The 20,936-nt window shown below is 35.0% G+C and overlaps 2 protein-coding genes across 5 annotated transcripts in view; one reads left to right on the plus strand and one right to left on the minus strand.

Moving 5' to 3' along the window:
• Positions 1–20,936, minus strand: part of Fdx2 (Adrenodoxin-like protein 2, mitochondrial Ferredoxin 2) — a 67,292-nt gene that overhangs the window by 36,370 nt on the left and 9,986 nt on the right. The gene's annotated exons all lie outside the window — the stretch shown is intronic.
• The window catches only part of LOC113464677 (uncharacterized), a 24,458-nt gene continuing 5,410 nt past the window's right edge, over positions 1,889–20,936 (plus strand). Inside the window, exons 1-2 of one of the 2 annotated variants that reach the window (XM_026815736.1) lie at positions 1,889–3,500; positions 11,284–12,059. In XM_026815736.1, coding sequence (XP_026671537.1) covers positions 2,545–3,500; positions 11,284–11,533 — 1,206 coding nt within the window. In that variant the 5' untranslated portion in view covers positions 1,889–2,544 and the 3' untranslated portion in view covers positions 11,534–12,059. Of the gene's footprint in view, positions 3,501–11,283; positions 12,060–20,936 lie in introns of those variants that run through there. The other variant, XM_026815734.1, reaches the window with a different exon arrangement.

The following is a 20,936-nucleotide window of genomic DNA, read 5'->3' on the forward strand; positions in this document are numbered from 1 at the left end:
TATTAAGTTCTTTGGTCCAATACTAAAATCATTATTCAGTTTTGAAATGAGCATGAGTATTAATGGGAGTCACTGTACGTACTACTCGTATTGCAAGACTTCGTTCGTATATCAAGTTAAAATTTGTTGCTTATCTTGCAAAACACTCACAGATCAAGTTACTCGCAATCCAATATTTTACTGTATAAGATTTTCGATAATAAATAAATAATAAGATTTTAATCTTGTGCTTCAAGCAAGTGCATTTCATAGCAAAAATTAAGGAAACGTGATAAACGATTTTCATTGCGACCGGCTTTACTCTTAGCATTGTCTTCAATGACAAAGAGTACGGTTAAAAAAACTGTACCGCGATACGTAATCTCTTCCCTAACAAAGGAGCGAAACGGCAAGTCCTGTGTTTATTGTGGTAAATGTGAGGAACGGATGGATTATTACAATTTGGTCGTCGAAACGATCCTGCATCGCGTAATTAGGTAATGAACAGTTGCAAAAAATTGTAGCGTCGTGTCCGAGCTCTTTAATATCCCATTTACGTAAAAAGTTAACGACCGGAAAATATACCGCTCGACTACTCGAGGAAGTAGCCTGCAAGCGGGTCTTTTGTGTTCTCACGTTATAATTCGGACGGTTAGCTTCTTGTTCTCGGTTAATTCTATTGTGTATCAACTGTCTTGTCGCTTGATAGCTCCTTTTTCCTTACCTGAACTCACTATCGCAGTACACGGTTTCATTTTCGCACGTTTAGAATGAGAAATTACAGAAATAGTAATGGCTATACTGGATTTAGTTAGGTTGCAAAAAATGTGAGACATACATGTTCCATAAAGTGTGAGTAGCAAAATGCATATTATAATGCTTGGAGGATAAAGGGAATTACATTTTGCATAAATCAATTTCGCATAAAAATGTGCAATCTCTTAATTGCAAAGAAACATAATTTATATTTAAGAAATATATGGATGGAAAATAATTTCTATAGGGATTTATTATATCCTTGATAAGAATAGTTGTTTCGTGAATTATATTCCCGAACGGATTCTGATTATTCATAGCTGCTAATCGTATCTGTCTATTCTTTTTACGGTCGGCGAGCGGAGTAGCCCATTAATTATTTCCCTTTGGACCTGTTCCAGGCTGGGTATCTCGGAAGCCATGCCGGCTGATGAGTTCTCTGGAAACCGACACAGGAGCAGACCAAGGCTGCAACCACCTTAACGAACCGCTATTCTCATTGGCAAGGTCATCCCTCGGACCGGATCTCATCATGCTCACGCCGATCACGCTCCCGTTTCTTCGCCTGAACAACAACTGGAACGAGCTAGACATGTGAAATTAAAGAATTTCCAATTGAATAATAAAGAAGAATTTGTTGAAAATTGAAAGAATCCCGAGTCGACGAGGAAGAACGAGGAAGAACGAGGAAGAGGAAACGAGGAAAACTCTAATTGCTCTCTGATGGTATTTATCTCGGCGTTATTGCACTTGGGAGGCGTAAACGGGAGCTGGGAAGGAAGTACCCGGACACCGCTGGGTGTAATTATCTGCGTACCGATCCCGCTTCCGGCGCGTTCCTCTTGAAGAACGTTGGTCCCGGTTTTTGCTACGACGAACGCGTTAACGAGATAACTAGAATTAAGAAATAGGCCTGAGAAATATTCAACGACGTTAATTAGATACTTGAAGGGCACGTTATGTCTCGAGCGATGAAAGAAATTGAGAGAAACATGTAAAGGGACCAAAATACTTATTTCAATTATCATTTGATAGAGAAAACAGTAGAGTGTGAAGAGCAAGAAAAATAAAGTGGTTCTTGGGACCAAAATATTTAAATAAATACTTCCCTCACTGTTTTATTTTGTATAACACTTATCTCAATTATCATTAATAAAAAACAATATAGACTGTGAAGAGAAATATTTGAAGTAAAGATACATTCATTCTGAATTACAATTTGATAAAAAGGAGTGGAAGAGTACTCGTACCAAACTAAAGTGGTTCTCGGGGCCAAGTACTCCGCGGTGTAAGTTCTGACACTTGTCCCAGTTTCAATTTGATGAAAAAAGGTACTCGTAGAAGCGGAGAAGAGAATAATCATGCCCGCGCAGATGATTCTCACGCCACGTCACGAAGAATCTCATCTAGAGAATTCTTCTTGGAGTGTGAACAGAAACCTGGCTATGTAGACTTTCGCGGGCTTAACCAAATGCCGTCGCCATGGTGGAGCTGGCGTGCAGCAACTCCCTAAGCCCAGGAACTTAACCCTCTTCATCGAAATTTGCGAGTCAAAGAAGAAAACAGGAATACGTGGAACAAATTTAAATGAAAGAAGAACGGAAATTAAATAAAAAAAGAAAAATTTGTGAGGACAAGCAAGCGTTCGAATATATTTGACAATTCTTATTTCTTAAGAAGGTATTGTATGAATTAAGAAAGACTCATGTCCTTGGGGCCGAGAGTGGTGCAGGGCTTAGATAATCGTTGGAATTTGGAAAGAGGCAAGTCCAGCGATGTAGAGGAGCGGCCTTAACCCAGGCTCGAGTAATGCTGAAGCACATCCTGACGGGGCAACCGTCGTCAACGGGCTCCAGGCACCAGCACAATGACTACCAGGCGAGCTCGGGCTCGTTGCACGGCGGCCACCACCACCACCACCATTCCGGTCACCAGCAGGACCAGCAACAGCAGCAGCATCATCATTACAATCAAACTAGCAATATTCGCGGGACGCAGGGACGCGGAGTCGACGTCTACGACTCGGTGATCCACCAAAGGCCGACCGTGCATCATCAGACCGCCGCGACTCCGTCCTCGACCCACAGACATCCTCTGAACCACTCGCAATTAAGTGTGAACAATCTCTCTCAAAGATTAAATCACTCCCATGCTCTTAACTTATCGACGCTGTCTACTTCGAAGCATTCTGTGAACAGTGTTAGTCCGATCGCCGGCGGAATCAATAACAATAATAATAATAACGTCTCAACGGCGTTGGGACACACGGTGGTGACGCAGGTGCCTGGGCATCAGGACACCAGGCCCAAAGTGAATGGTGGCTTCGACATCTCTAGGCTGTCGAGGTTACCCAGCCAAGCTACACCTTCCCCCGCACCTGCTCTTCAAGGGACTGCCATTAGTGGACAGTTGCCTAGTAGTGGCGGTTGTACCGCATTTCCGTTGAACGCTTCCTGGTCGTCGTCCTTGTCGCGGAATCACAAGGACTGCGAGGCTGGGGCCAAAGAGACGTTGACGAGTTTGGGTTTGCTGTGTCTGGTGTCGTTGCTGCTCGCGTTACTCTCGTTGATCTTCCTATTGAAGATTTCGCCGTTAACGGTGACGCCGAGTAGTTTGATCAGCCCTGAAGAGTATACGATCGTTTACGAGGTGACATTGGCGCTGTGCGCCTTGGCGTTGTCATTAAATCTCTGCTGTCTGCTCGTCTGCGCTATACAATTTCTCTTCACCGTCAAGCTGGTCAAGACTTCGTATCAGGGACACTGGTAAGTTGGTTTTCTTGTTATTCATAAACGATGAAAAGTACAGTTAAGAGCAATGAGCAATTTTGATGAAGTTTTCAGCATATACTAGTCTTATATAAGTGATAAAAACGTGTTGTTTAAATTTTCACTAGAAATCCAGGTAGAAAAGACGTACACCTTGATTTAAAACTACAAGGATGCATTGGTCTGTAAATTGATACATATTTTCGATATATTTATTGACGAAAAGTTATTAGGATTCTTATGCACTCATTTTGTATGCACGTTATGATTGGTGTATGATTATGGGACGCTGATTAATAAAAACGGGACAAGCGGTCGATGAACGCACGCGCATACCTAGGCCATGGAGGACGACGCGGATTTTTGCGTTTCGTCCTAGGGGCCGCGTGAGAAGAAACACTAGACAGGCCTGTGATATATCGCACGGGATACGAGACACCGCGTTTGTTCCACGCATGGACGAATGGGAACTCATATTCCGGCACAAGGATAATCTTGATTGAGAACGTCGCCAGCGAGATTATCGAAATTAATGATAATCACTATTCGAGCCGCCTATTCTTATATTTATCCCTGCTACCGTAGTAACGACACTGTTAGAGAATCGAAATAAACAAACAGAAATAAATAAACAGAGACAGGCCATATAATTGATACAATGCTTTATTTAATACTGGATGCGAAGTTGGATATAATAGTAAAATTTCATATAATAATTGTTGTCATGCCATATACAATATTTCATATAATGATTGATATAATGCTTCATAGAATGATTGACACAATAATTTATATAATGCTTTATACAATACAATACAATTACAATAATTAGACACTTCATTTATTTTTTTTTCATTCGCAGACGACTGAGTGTACGTTGATTGAACCCGTATTTGAACAGTTTTGTCTTTAGAAGCGACACGAGTGGAATGAGATTATTGTATTATTTTAACGTAGACAAGATAAAACTGTCTCAAGACACGATTGTTTGCGTTTCTTCGGAAGTTTCTCTTTTCGTATCTTGTTTGTGTTTTAAATGTTGTAAAGATGACAGACATTTTACAAGTTTCTTAACGTATATAATATTTTGTTTGAAATAGACGTTTATCTCAAGACTTGATCGTAATACACACTTTGTTTGAATATATTGTTTGCAAATATTCAGGTAGTGATTTAAATTATAACAAATGTGTATCGGTCTGTAAAAAATTTTAATATTAATTGTCTTTTTAAATTAAAAAAGGATTCTTTTTAAATGCGAATAGATAAATATGAAATAGACGTTTATCTCAAGACTTGATCGTAATACACACTTTGTTTGAATATATTGTTTGCAAATATTCAGGTAGTGATTTAAATTATAACAAATGTGTATCGGTCTGTAAAAAATTTTAATATTAATTGTCTTTTTAAATTAAAAAAGGATTCTTTTTAAATGCGAATAGATAAATAATATTAAAAAATGAAATTTGGAAATAATTTTGTCTTATGTTTGATCATTTTTGATAAGCAGCTGCTCTAATAGTTAGTAGTTCTACTATTTTAAACCAATATAAATACGAATTTATTTTCTCCCTCAAAAAAACGTAACATGCATTTTTTGAATTCTTTAAGTACTATTGCATATTATAAGCATTTTCTTGCATACGTTAATTTTTTATAAACCTATAATATCAGCAGTTTAATGTTAATAATAGCCAAACATTCAACGCATTCAGTCTTTGAACTTATGCATGTGAATTCCCTTATCAATGTTCGATCAGTTTTTTGTTGCCAAAACAACGGAAGTATCGTGAGGACCTTAATTTCCCCCGATGGCAAGGCGTGTTAAATTATGCAGATTGAGCGAAATCGTCGGTCGAATCTGTGATTAAACGCGATTACTCTTACTCCCTGTTTCGAGTTTTCTGCTCGTCTATTTAATTCCGTTGTCTTTTGTGCGCTGGATCTCTATCGCGTACAGCAGGTTGCGATTCGCGTGGGAAAGTGTCATCGTCTTTCGCTGATGGAAGAATCTTTGTTTCTTGCCACGCCAGAGCGTTGTGTGATTGCTTGTAATTGCTTCTATCGAGATTTCTTGCGAACGTCACCCTCCGACCGTGTTCTTTTTCCCGAATATTACCGTGCGACTGCCCTTTCTTGCCGCTTCGTAATTTCAGTTGCAATTACCTACTTATCTATCTATAGATATAAAAAGGTGTGCTTTGACATATCAACACCTAGTCCAAATCCCTGGACCTACGAGCTTGAAATTTAGAGGATATATGTATGTATATCGTTCATGACGTATGAGTGCCATACGAAGGGATTTTGCCCCAGTTAAGTGGATGAAAAGGGGGTTAATGTGTTTTTATGGATTTATCATTTTTTAATTTGATTTGGTTTTTGCTTGCAAAGATTATCCATAAAAATACTTAAAAATAAGTTTCAGGATTTTGTCTTTATCATCATTTTTTTTCCATACACAATTAATGCGATGAGGAATCATACAAATAATTTTAAACAGATCGTTGTTATATGTTTATTGGATTTTAGCATGACATTAATGATATAAAATACTGTTTCAATTTTTAATATTCATAGTCAACAGTATCTGCAACTCTTAAAATTACCCGCGCTTTGAACAGATCGTTGTTATATGTTTATTGGATTTTAGCATGACATTAATGATATAAAATACTGTTTCAATTTTTAATATTCATAGTCAACAGTATCTGCAACTCTTAAAATTACCCGCGCTTTGTGAGCATTTATGACACATGGACGAACGGTTGCTTTCTTTTTGCCATAACTTTCGGCATGTTTTAATAAATTTTGAATAACATATTTCGGCTTCTACCTATTAATTTCGAAATTTTCGAAATACTTGTGCCTTCTCTTCTTAAATTCAAAATCAGTTTTATCTCTCCTTTGTTCAATTTCTTTCCGCGTCCCATTTTTGTGATTATTAGCACTGTTTCTTAGTAACAATTGCAATGAATTATTTAATACACGTAAGACTAAAGCATAATGATTACTCACAACGTCATTCAAAATGAATTTGTCGACTATTCATCAAATACTGATTTAAGGGAAGTCCTATTGTTTTGTCGTAAAGTGTAATGAATGAATACTGATTACGTTTATTTCCGTTTGATATGTATGTTCGAGATTGATTTGTTGTCATTCTTGTTTACATTCCCTGGCATTGAAGAGCACGTACCTCTCTTGTGTTATTATAGAGGCTGTTTGATTGGTAGAGCATTAAAAGCGGAGTTTGTTCAAGCTTAAAATATTCGTGGAACGTTGTGTCGTTATAATATATGCAACCGCTGCGTTATGTAATGTTTGTTTCGAGAACAAATAACAGAGAGAAGGAAAGTAATGAATGTTGGACGCGAGCGAAATTAGCTTTCGATCTTCAAAGAAGTCGTGCGCCGCGATTCCAGATAATAAAATTAGCATAGAATGAGATTTGGGAATGAATTCTCTGCTTGTATATTCATATACCATGAAGATTGGTTCTTTAGGAATATTTTTAAACAGCCTTGGTACTCATTTTGGAAATAAATGTTAGATTATGTTAACAGGCGGCGTACTTTATTCATTTATGCAAAAATGGTGCCTATAGAAAATATAGGAAATGTTTGCTGTGTATAAAAATATACAGAATAATAAAACCTGAGTATTATAGCAATTAATTAACGAAACAAATTGCTACATAAAATACATTCTTCTACCTGGTACCATGAATGTTTTACTTTAAATAAAAATCCGCAGTTTGATTATTAGATTGACAAAAAGGGATATTCTTATATTTTTAATGAAATTCTTTTAGAGTTGGTAGGAATTTGTTAAACTTTAAAACCGAAACATACATACATTACATGTCAAAACAAAAAATATTGGAACAGAATGAAGGTATTCTTTTCTCTCGGTGTTCCACTTATCGTTAGGGTAATGGATAGTCCTTTATCTACTTTTTGCATCGAGAGCTAGAGTTTCCATTTCTTTGGTACATGGTTTTCATTTCCACTGTTTATCTAGAGAATTCGACGGTTTCGAAGGGAATACCATGGCACGGTAGTAACGCGGTAGAATGGATACTAAGTATCACCAGAGAATAATAGTATGTACATACACGGCTGTACACACATATTTTGTAGCAGAGCGTGGTTAAGGAATAATATGCCAAGTGAATTACGGAATATATATATGGTTTAATATTAAATGAATAAACGTGTACATAACTATTATTATATTAAAGAATATTAACATACTGATCTATCTAAATGTACTGAATACGCGTAGACATGTTAGTCAATCGAACAACGTGCGATCGGTACAGGAGACAGTATGGACACGTATTTTATGTCCCTAGTCGGCGCTGTTGCGTCTGTTGAATATCGGAATCTCTATCATATTTGTTTACTTTCGAGCTTAGAATGTAACTCAGACTGTGGTAGAACATGGCGAAATTGTACTCAGTCAGATTCAGATGTTATATCAAAATTAATACAATAAATTATAAGTAGACTGTGCATCATTCAACTTCATTTATAAAACAACTGTATCAGTGAAAAGTTGCCTATAATATTCAAGAATAGTTACAGAATATCAAAAATGAAATACACATTTTAATTTTCAAGAAGAATAACAAATACCTATATAAATTGTATTATCTAGTGTTGATTGACTTGTATTTTCTAAAGTGACATCATAAATACTTTCATTTGCATGAAAATCCATAGTCTAGTTATAAATTGTGAATCCAAATATAAGAAATCAGAAATTACTCTCGTGCTTTGAAAGCATTCGAGTAAGAACATTCAGATATTCTTGGGTTGAGAATTTCCAGGTTACTAGTTGGGTTCAGGTTGTAAATTTGCAGCGATTTTTCAGGTATCGGTTGGCCAAGAGTTAAGGGGAGGAGATAATTCACATCGGAATTGCTCCTTCGATTAGCCGCATCTGTTGGCGTGGAAACCGCCGTTAGAAGACGGCGAAACGATACCGTAACGTGTTGTATGAACTATCACTCCTCCTTTTTTTATAATGAGCCTGGGTTCAACTTTACACGATTGGTGACAAAACTATTTTTAAAACGGCGTTATCAACAATTGAATTGTCTTTTCATTTCTTTCTATTATAGTAATTTTTTCATAGACATAAGGGAATACACCTAACACTCAATGTATTCATGTTATTTTCGTGAAAGATAGAAAAAATGTGCTTTAGAGGAGTTTCTACACTTCTTTTTCACATGCCGATAGAAAATAAAGTCTTCCAATTATTTTCGTTCTCTCACTTTTTTGGTTTTAAATCTCCCATTTGGATCTCTCGACCTATTTTCTATGGATTTTTTCACAAATTTTATTAGGATACTTGGCTAAATTACTTATGACTTATATGTTCGCTATTCAATTGTGTCCTGTCTTCGTGTTACAATTTACTACTTATAAACAATCTTGTTCTTTCTCTGACACTTGCAATTAAATATAGGTACACAAACATGATATGCAGCTAATATAATGTGTTATAAACGATCACCATACGTTGAAAGCTCGTTTGGGAACGGAAAGACTTATTTCAGAAGTTCTATTCTACAAACAAAAAGCTTTTAAATAAGAGATCTTTTATGTCGAATTTGAATACTTTAAGATATGAACACAGATTGAAAGCAGACTATATTTGATTTCTTGGCTGAATCAATACTCGTGAGTCTAAGAAATTGTTAAATACACAAACTAACATATGCGGCACGCGACCGCAACTAGACTTATTAAAGTACAGAAATACTTTCTGTTCATCGGTTAGTCAGATCTCTTAGCATGGAACATTTAAGTAATGATCTGGCACTTAACTGCTTGTCTTTCGTTTTTACTATACACACGCGCGTCTCTCTGTGATCGTCGTCTCGTCGTCGTTGGATCAGCTTCTTCTCGGTTATTTTTTTTTCCGTACTCTAGTCTTGTACTGCGACAAGGGAGAGACGGCCAGACTTGAAGTGACAATGAACGAGCAAAGGAGAACGACCGGAACCCGACGTTAAAGCTCGCGCTTCTTTCGAAGCACGTCTGCACACCCTAGGCTCCTTTGCCTCTCCTAACAATGCCACTTTACAGACTCCGCAGTTGCCTTTTGAGCTTGCGCTGAATTCGAATTCGCAATGCAATATGTCATTGATGAATAGCAAACGTAAATTTATGTGTTATCAGTAGACTGCGGATGTTTATAATTTACAGAAACACAGTTCGCAGTAATATGTAAAGAAATGCAAAATTTCCAAAGGAAAACACAACTTATAATATTTAGAGGAGAAAACAAATGTTCATGTACCTTTAATTTTTTTAATGTTATTTGTGAAAATAAACATCCACAGTCTAGTTATCAACATGTGGTTTATAATAAAAAATACATATCATCTCCAATGACCTGTGTATGAATTTACTATATAATACAGATCATGAAATAAAAGAATCCTTATATTGTTGTATTCCATAGCATAAGCTTTATTAAATAACAATACAACTTTGCGGTGACACTAAGCGAGATTACTTACTTTAACACGGGGAGATGTCGTCCGTCAGAGTTTGGAACGAGAGTGCTCTTCGATCATGGAAAACGGGCTAACGGTTTTTTAGTTTTCGTGGTGGGGATTAGGATTTATAAGGTAGGACTATCAAGGTTAGTATTTGAGGATGATGTAGCAAGGTCAGGATTTATATAGAAATGATGCAGCGAAGATAGGAAGAAGTTTGCAAATATGAGTCAAGGAGTAAGACAGGGGAAGCGAAAGATTGGAGCCATAGGATAATGAATTTCGATATATAAGGTATCGAAGATAAGGAGTATCTCTAACTTAAATACTAAATATCGTTGGTATACAACAATATTTTGACAAATTAAAGTGTGTTTATGCTAGACTTTAAAGTAAGATCAGTAAATACCGATCATTTTAAATGAGGCTATTCACTCAATTAGAGTACTGTAGCTAGTTAATATTTTTAGATGAAGTAAATGAATCCTAATCCATGAAGAATGTAAACTTTGTTTTCATAACACTAGGCCGAAAACGACCATTTTCGGCGCCTATAAAGTGGACCGAAAATAGAGTTTTCCCGCCCTAGGGCGAGAAAACTCTATTTTCAATCCGCTTTGTAGGCGACGAAAGATGGTCTTTTTTATGCCCTTTTTATGAAAAATATTGTGTGCGACACGGGCCGAATGAACCTTTCCAGGCTCGGATGATGTTCTGAGCAGCTCGTGTTCATCTCGGGCGCCTGTGGCGCCCTCGACTGCCATTCGTGCTCAAACATCAACCTCGCCCGGAAAGACCCATTTTCGGCCCTTGGTGCACAAAGTACTATTAAGTCATTGATCTGTACATATAATGCACGATAACAGGATTAACGAAAATGATAGGGCATCGGGGATTGGACGTATAATTTTAAAGCATTAAAATTTAATATAAGAGGCCTCTTTCTGAGAATTCATTAAAATATCATAAAGTTTCATTTGTTGATACAGTCGTCTAAAAAATCATGCAGTGTACAACATGATATAATGAATCATAGATCAAATCATATTACGAATCATCTAATATATATATAAATTATACAATAAATTTTTTAACATACCATACATTAAATAATTCAAAAAATTATATAATAATTAGAAATACTTGTCCATTGATACTCTTAGATATTTCATTCGGTTATGAGTTTTACTATCTGTCCTAAAACTGAACAGGGATGTAAATCATTTACCGAAGGGCCTTCACGAGTCATTGTGATTTCAGTACGACTGGGAATAATCCATGGAACTCGGCTCGATCTGTCATTGAAAAAGCCCATCGGTCGCAGACAGTCGCGTCGTTCGTTTTTCATCGACGGCTCGGGTTTAATGTTACACGCGTGTCTGGTTTCTGTTCACGGGCGGTTTTTCGTGCGTCAGAGCGGCTCGAGCACAGGCGCGTAAGATCGTACCTCCTCAAAACGGACGGAGAAAGAGAACCAGCGACAAGAGTCTCTCGTGGCTGTAGTTGTTAGCATTCCATGCCTTCGAATCCGGCGTCTGGAATTTTTTTCGCCAACGGGATTGATTCCTTGTTTTAGAACATAAAAGATATATACACTAGCGGTCAATCTTTATTGATGGGAAGCATTGTTTCTAAGATAGGACGTATGCTTAAAATAAATTATATAAATGCATAATTAAAAATCGATATGAAATTATCAAATATTTTTTCTGTAGTCGTACTTTTTCATCAAGTCGCAACTGCGTTTATATGGAAGAAGATAAAATATCTCTTTCGCTTGAACATTCGTCAATTATTTTTTTATTAATTCCGGTCATTAACCGATAGCAGCTTTCTCAACTATGATAAATTATTAGACAGAAGTTTCATTGGCATTTGCGTGATTCATTCTTATTTTGATCATCTAGTTTCGGATGACGCGAATCGGTAAACAGGTTATTGAAATCTAAAATAAAGCTTAGATTTCAATTATTCTCAATGTCATTATCAATTATTATTGTAATTAACAATAAAAAGTTCATGAAATGTGCTCCACACTTAAGTGTTTAATTCTTTTTTTCACCTTTATTGATTAAGATTCGAACTGGTTATTACAAATTTTATTCATTATGCATCATTAACGTTAGTTTTAATAAAAGAAGAAACAGTTGTACTACCTACAACATAAAACATTTAAATTTTCAACTTTTAGTATACTATATTGTAACGCTAGTACGTCAATGACAATTTATGCTGTTCATGTTGCGTTGAATTTTACTAAAGCCGTGAAAAATTGATCTTGAAGAAAAAAGGAATGATACCAGGAAAGGGCGTGGTAAATGGTCGAAGGCAACTAGGAAAGAGGAACAGGTGTAACTCGGTCATAACGGTTGTCGTCCCTTCCGTAAAACTCTCTGGCCACCCTTCAGCTTCGGTGTCATTAAACCTCCCTTTTCCTTCTTCCTCTCGGCTCATTTCGAACCGAAGGAAATTCCGAAGCTTGGTCACCAGCTGCAACCTTTTTGCTCTTTGTTTAGTCGCCGCGAGACATTTGCGAGAATATTTATTGCTTCTCAGAGGCACGAAGTTTGACTTCTTAACGTATTTGAGAAGCTATAAAAAAATTAACCGTAAACAGATTCTGGAAGGGTTCATAAAAAAAAAGCAATTTCTCAATTGTTAACTGGAACCGACGAGAGCGAGAGTCAACATTGTACGAAAATAACTTTCTTCTGCTGTTACCTGCACACTTCCGTTCATAAATTTCACTCTGAGTGAAGCAAAAAATCTGATAATAAATTTTATGACGATAAATTATACAACAAATCATGCAATAAGTCATGTAATATGTATAAATGGTAGAATAAATTATTTCATATATATAATAAATAATTTAAGTGATCATACATATAATAATTCCAAATTTTAAGTTATCAAAACGTTTAATTTATTTAAATATTTTACAATATGTCCTAAGATTTATGAACAGCGATATACGTTCTTCCGTGAACTTTGGAGGTATGTCTTTTTAGCGGGCTGAAGTGTGAAGTCTCGAGTGGTAGACTTTTTATTCTCTTTCCGTTGAGTATTGACGGTGTTCTTTCTGTGTGCTCATATATCTCTAAGTAAGATCATCCTACACAGCGTTCGATTGTAAAGGCGCGATGCAACAGGTAATTGGACTTGAGCTGTAAATCTTTCATTTGCACCATGCCGCGAATTCATTTTATCTTCTTTTATACGTACAACAAATGCTCTTTATTCGTAAGTATTAGTTTCAAATTCATTTGATAACTAGTCGCATTCTTATAGAAAACGAAATATTTGTAATATAAAAGGAATATATTTTAAACAGAAACGTCTTTTAAGCATTTTTCTACAAACGCATACGCAATTTGCAGATGATGTGAATTCAACTTGCAAAGTAATTGTGATCGACACTTGTTACGCACAATAAAATTTGTAATGCAAATGTGCTAACTCTTGCAATTTCTTCGATTAATCAAGATAGATCTTATCTACTGAGTGTCACGATGGAAACAGCTGTTACAAATGTATGAATACAGGATTCATGATGCACAGCAGCCGTTAGAAGCCGACCGTATGATCCATCATTCGAACCTTAACCGCTTTACGATCCCTGCCCGTGGAAAATGCCAATCCGCGATGGTATTTTCGCTTACGGAACGTTTACATCGTTCACAGCCAGTTTCGTTTCTTCCTTCCTCGTAACGAGGACCGTAAAAAATACAATTTTTCTACTCGATTTGTCGCAACATCGTTCTTAGAATTACTTTCCAATTCTGATAGAAAGTATTGTTAACTACCAAGTTGGTATGTACTTTCATTCTGATAGCACGTATCGGACAAAAATGAGATTTCATAGGAGAGCAAAAAAAAACTTTATCTGATTTAGTTATTATTGTTATAATGCAGAAAATAGATTGGTTAAGGGATAGATTGTATTTGTTGGAGTAAGGATTTAGTAAAATCAAATGTATAGCTGTTCTTTTTGTTAGGAGGTTGTAAGGAAATGATGTGTATGTATATGTTGGCTTTTTGTTGTGTGGAATTATTCTTTGTAATGAGAGTTTGTCGTTGTAACCCCGGAAGGGGAGGCAATAAAGGTTCTGCTACTTATTATTTCTGTCTAGTTTTATATTTTATATTATTCTCTTGTATATTTTTATTTAAATTATATTATTTTATGATATTATCTTCAATTAAAATATCATTGAAAATGTTTTTTCCATTTTTTTTTTTTTTTAAATCATTTACACGTGGAATTAAAAATATTTTCATACTTGATATTAAAATGAAGATATCGAAGTTTTATTAACAATTTCAACTGTTGCACTCTATGTAATTATAATTAAAACATATAATTTAGAATCTCTTATCAGTTTTAATTTTGAGTTTCATTATTTTATTCACTTTTAATGGTGTTTAGGCACGAATCCTTGTGGTCGTAACACAATCTAGTTATGTCTGTGTGGTTGCATTTCCGGCCAGAAGCCACGAACTTCCAATTTCCGTATCGGAAGCATCGGGCATCGATTTCCGAAAGAATCAGTAGATATCCAACGAAAAAGGAAAGCAACAGGAAAGCAATCGAGACAAAATCGATATCGTAGAAACGAGGATGGAAATTTTCCTTTTGTGCACTGACGCCCATCGAACCTACCAAACCTTGAATCCGTCCATTGATGCTTGTTTAAACTATTGTTTCAAATCTTTCAGATTATCTTTTTGTAGTTACAGTATTTTTAACAAATGCACTAATATCTTTTAATTTTATAATCTATTCCATTCCAAGCAACGGAGAAACTTGCTTTGACGTTGACAACATACAGTACAAAATACGAAATAATACACGAATGTAAAAAGAGTTGATACGAAAAGTGAAGAGGTTTTTGTTAGAGAATTGGAAAAACGATTTTTAAGAAACAAATAATAACGTTCTTAAGAAACATCTATATCATACAACTTATGTGAAATATTGTGTTATGAGATTAGTTCGAAATGTATTATGTAAATCGTATGCAAAATCGAGTACAAATTTATTCATTAGGTTATCGACTTCCAATATAATTATTCTTGTACCCGTGACTTTTATAGACCCTACTGAATTAGTTAAAACAAATGCTAATTATGTGACTGATAAGTGTACAAAAGTAAAATTGTATTAAACTATCCAAATTTAACGTTTAGATTTAACGTTTTCTCAGAACTCAGATTCTTGTTTTGATATATTGCAATTTTTAACAATTAGCTTTTTGATTATAACTTTAGTTGTATTATTAAATAGCAAATGATGGTTGGAGAGTTCCGAAGTATTTAATTGTACTTCTTAAATATTAATTAATTCTAACTTTAACTACACTATTCAATAGCAAAATAGGAGAGTCTTAAGCTATTGGCAGTTTCAATTGGATCAATGAATAGAAATTTCTATGTGTGTAGAGCTAATCTTAGGTCTTAGATCGGGTCTTAGGCGTTTCGTTTCCTGCTGGTCCGCGTTTAAGGTTCGATTGGGCGTTGCTCGTGGGCTGTGCAGTGTGTTTCGCAAGAGATCACGTGCGTTTCGTTTAACTATGTACGCCTCCATGACGATACTTCGTTCAAATAAATGTTCGGATACTGAATAACACTTCATTGCGCAATACACGCGAGCCTGTGCCATTTCCAATACTATTTTTTCATACTGAATAAAGTGAATTACATTAAGAGTTCAACACGCAAGAATTTATGAGGGGAAGGAATTAAAGAAATATTTAACCCTTTCGCTACTACGGGTGACTATAATCACCCGGCACAAAATTTCGCATTTAAACTGAGCTTACATTTCCGGCCTTACTTCTTTCATTATCATATATAAATACACTGCTATGAATAAAAATTATTTTGCTTCTAAAAGCAGTGTTACAATGGCTTGAAACGAAAGACAACATGTTTAGAATGATACAAAATGTTTAGAAGTATTGAAACATTTCTTCATTTTATTCTATTTTTTCGCCTGTTTGTATTATTCCATACATACATATATCTATACTTAAATTGAAATGTTTTCTTTCCCTAGAATGGAGCAAATTAATAAATAAACAAATCTAAAAAGACTTGAAATTAATCAATGAGATTCTAGAATTCATATCAGAACGTACTGATTAATCTTTAGAAAAATCCGACAAATGAACTGGCCGTGTCCTCCGGAAGTCAAAACAACTATGTTTACATCTGTGGAACACATGATTTTCCGCGCATCCGTTAAAAGCATCGGTCAGTGACTCGTGCGAGTCGCGTGCGTCGTGTTATAACTTTGATTAACAGAACCGCCCGGTTGTAAATATAGGAAAGCTAGAAAGATATTTTCGTTGCCCAGCTAATTGGGTGAAGTTGAATCAATGTTTCCACAAATCCCGTCTGCTTTTCCATTCCCTTGTATTTCCTAGATTCCACTGTCTTTTGAGAAATAGTAGTGGTTTCAAGTTTGAGGGTACAATTCATTCCTCTGTACCATATTATTCATGAATGATTGTTTGCGTTAGAAACGAATTTCATGAATTTAAATAAGAAAGTTTGAGTACCTGGCGTAGAGATATGTTACATTTTTTACGAATTAATTTATTTAACATAAATAGACTTTATTGTGTTTAGGCTGTCTGTCTATTAAAAGAGGTACAATTGATAATCTTTTTGGTACAAGTGATAACTTGGCTGTGGTATTTCAAAAGATAATTAACAGAATATAGGCTAATAAAATATGAAAATATATTAATATAAACTGTTTAATTAAAAAGAGTATTTTGTTTTGCAGTCAAAGTGGTTAAGAGCGGAACGTCGGAAAGTTGAGAAATCAGTTCTTAAATATTCTTATAAAGTGACATTTTAGCACCAATACCAGTTTGATTTCTCATCAGGTTAAAAAGATACTGCAAAACAACGAAAAACATATTTTCCCCCATTTCCACCCTCAAGCGTTAAATTTCGAAAACTCCTCTCTTAATGAAAACTTGCAACATTGTAAATAACTATCCTCAAAATTTCAAGTGGATTCGTACAATAGTTTTTGCTATGCATTGATCAATAAGTCAAGAGTTCTTTTACACATACACAAACATACATATTATATAGATTTAAGACACATATTTAAGGCACTAACTAAATTTTGACTGCCCATCATGGAATTAAATAATTAATTATAATATTTTATCACTTTTTCTATAGATTAATTCATCTAATATGACAAATTCTAATGGGTAACTTGATATTTTAATGAAAACTCAAAAGTATATGAAATCCTATATTAAAACGTACATTAAAGCACTGAGTAAATATAGAATGTGCACTGGTAATTCGTCCGTGCTTTGGATGTATTTGTGATTCTTTTGATTCACGGTGTGCTTACACCAGCAGACGTTGGGCACCACAAAATCGACTGCGGTACTCCATTCTCTGACGAAACAACGCCAAGCCAATTTCTTGGCGCGAGCGAGTTGAATAGGGAAGAAGGTCGAGAGCGAGAGTCGAGAAGCATAGTTTGCAAAGAATCGCGTGCCAACGCGCCATTAAGATCGATTCCGTGATCCGAATAATAAATATTAGGCGGTTCTCTGACCTGCATTTTGCCTGTAATTTCGAACGCTTCAACTTCCTATGAATCGAGTTAAACATTTGTAGTTTATAAAGCATAAAGAGATTATATTACAATTATTCGTAGGCAGACAAAAGTAAGATTGCAAGTTTATTAATATTTGAAACAATAAAATTATTCTTGTCAGAATCGTATAAAATGATAGATCAGTCTTTTGTTTCATTAAAACATGCCTTGTGTGAATCTCACATTTGACATTAAGGTCATTGACTTAATGAGTTCTTATATTTCAATAAATCATAATTTATTTTAACGAAATCAGTAAATAGTAGTTTAACTGACAACTATGTTTAGTTCAGATGAATTTATTTATATATATTATTATATATAGATGAGTTTACTTCATATGAATTTTGTATTTGATCATTATAGTTATTATATTATAGTTTTATATAAAAAATGATTATTGATTTAGACTATATGTTTGTCTAAGGCCTAAGGGACATCAGTGGCAGTATTGTCTATTAGATCCTTTTAAGAGAAAAGACGAATTTACCAAATATCATTGTCACCTAGATAGAGTCGTTCTAGCGATCCTTATCTCCATTCACGTTCTCCCAGTGAAACTATTTGACGTCGGCATTGAATAGGCTCAGACGGTTTTGTCAAGGGGTCTCGTGTGTCATAGCTGGCTCGGACGAAATCAAAGGGTCGAGGGACTCTTCCTGCTTAGGCGAGATCAACGAGATCTCGTTCAATGGAGACCTTACCTTCTCGACCGTCGTCGCCGTGTATTAGACTCCAGAGTCACCGTCAAGAGTCAACTTCCAAGGTTGAACTCTGTCTCCCATGTTAATAATCAACGATTAATTTACTCAATGTTTTCATCCGTGTGCATCATGTTACAATCAAAATTAATACTGTTTCATATAATACAATGCTTAATACAATGTTCTGTATAATGGGTGATGTAATAAATCATATATTGGTTGATACTATATTTCTTATAATGTTTATACAACAATTAATATGTATGATTGGAGGAAGGTTTTACATCATCACAGCAGGGGATTGTTTCAAAAGACATTCGTATGTTCAATTAATAAAAATTAAAGGTACGAATCAGATGTTCTCTTCACGACACTGTTTACTACACTCTCACAATGTTCTCTATCACGCTCTCACACTTTCTGCTGATGTTCCCTTCGGGATCTACCACGGTGGATTTTTCCGCTTTTCCCCTTTATGTCTAAAAAATGTCAAGAGCTAGCACGCAGATTTTGTATCACCGAATAGCTGCATGCCAGCTGAAAGGTAGAAGTTGAAGGTATTGTAAATCAAATCCTCAATCAACTATCTGGTATGGACGGGTCTTTTGTACTCCCACAAATACAATGACTGATATCATATATAATATAATACAATAATTTATATAATATAGAATAGAATATATTTTATTTTCAGCTTTTAGAGCCTGAAAAAGAACTCGTTTACGAACAAAATATTATTATATAATTATCATTAATCTTTCACGCATAATCGTTCATCCTCACCAAACTTCTAATAAAATAAATCTAACAATAATATGGAACAAACTTAGTATATCTAACACTAATAACATAACATAACTAACTTAATGCCATGTATTAAACTTCTAAGGCTATTTACTCCTATATCCCATTTCCTTTTTTCTTCTTTGGAACAAGCTTCCTCACCCGTTCCACCACCTTGTCATTTCCTATCTTATACACAATTTTTCTTATAGTTATACCCCTTTCTAAGGCCCCATGTGTTCTTACATAATGTTCTAAATTCCCATATCTATTCACTCAGAATTTACTTTACTTTTCTTCTTCCCAGTATCTACACCATCTTTCTAAGGATCCGCACCTCGCTTGCGCTATTAGCTGCTGACTTCCTCATCTTCCTTCTTTTTGTATGTACTCTGGCAAGTTCTCAGTCTCAATGCATTTATATCTGTGGTTAAACTTTGACGATCTTATTTTATTATACTATATCTGTCTTTGGTTATCTCTACCCTGCGACATCAACTTCTCAGTTACCTCCTCTTCCATCTCCTGGCTTTGTCACACCCATAATATAAAATACTCCTAGAACCAGTTCTTTCTAAATAATATTCCTTTTCTAATGCACTTCTAATTCTGATATCTTCCTTCTCTTTTGTACATTCTTCGACCAATTTTCACTTTACCGCGTCCCTTGATCTACTGCGTTGCTATATATAGTGTGATAGTCAATATGAACAATCATATGAAGTGAAGCAATATTTCGTATTCATTTATGTGCATTTGCACAACTGCTTTGGTGACCTAATTTGGTAAGCAAAATTCTCTTTATATACAGTGATGATTAGTTTATGGATTTTTGTATTTATAGTAAAATAGAGTATATAAAAATCTTAAAAAATACATATATTGGACAAAGTGCCTAAAGTATCAACAACAAAATAGATAGCATGATATTTAAAGAATATTCTTACTAAATAACATTTCATGAATTGATATCTTACAAGTTTTGTTCCACATAAAAATCCACAGCCTAGCGATAATACAAATAGGTTAATGTATTTTTTACATTCTTTTGATTTTCATTATAACGAAGATTGCCAATTCGAATTTATAATGTTAACTGAATTGATCGATAAAAAATGTCATGTGTGCAATCAAAATTGTTACGCACATGTACATATATTGTTTAACTGTCAAATATTATGCGTAAGAAAGTGTTGACTTGAAATGTAAAGCTTTGAAATGATAAATTAAAGGGAAAGGAAAAAGAATTTGACAAAGGTAAAGTGTCACAGGAGACACGTGGCGTTTTAAGGTAGAATAAATCTTGCAAGTAGTTTAAGGCGCGGCGAAGGATCGAGGAATGTCGCAATGAAAATTTATCACAATGCTATACTTCCTCTATGTATGTCACCAATATTCAATTATTTTATTTCGCAAGAATGCAAGTGGAAATTTTATTACTTCATTCATTTACAATTAAAATGGTTAAGTAACGTCCTTATTGCACCCACAGTGCTAGAATTGAGAGCGCATGATTAAAATGACGAATACAAAATATCGATGAATTTCAGTGAAATTTTGGACATATACTAATCTTATATAAGTGGCCAAAATGTGTTGTTTAAATCTTCATTACAAGCTCAGATAAGAAAGTTGAAAAACACAACCTTCATTTTTTTCCTTACGATTTCTACCAATTTTAATTTTTTCGCAATCTTTTGCACACTTTTGCACACAGAATTTAGTAAACTAATCCACTTGACTACTAAAAAGACTCAGATCGTTTGGTCCGATTTTAAAACATATTATTT

The sequence above is a fragment of the Ceratina calcarata genome, unplaced genomic scaffold (assembly GCF_001652005.2).
Source record: "Ceratina calcarata isolate Rehan_Ccalc_2016 unplaced genomic scaffold, ASM165200v1 scaffold48.2, whole genome shotgun sequence".
NCBI lineage: Eukaryota > Metazoa > Arthropoda > Insecta > Hymenoptera > Apidae > Ceratina > Ceratina calcarata.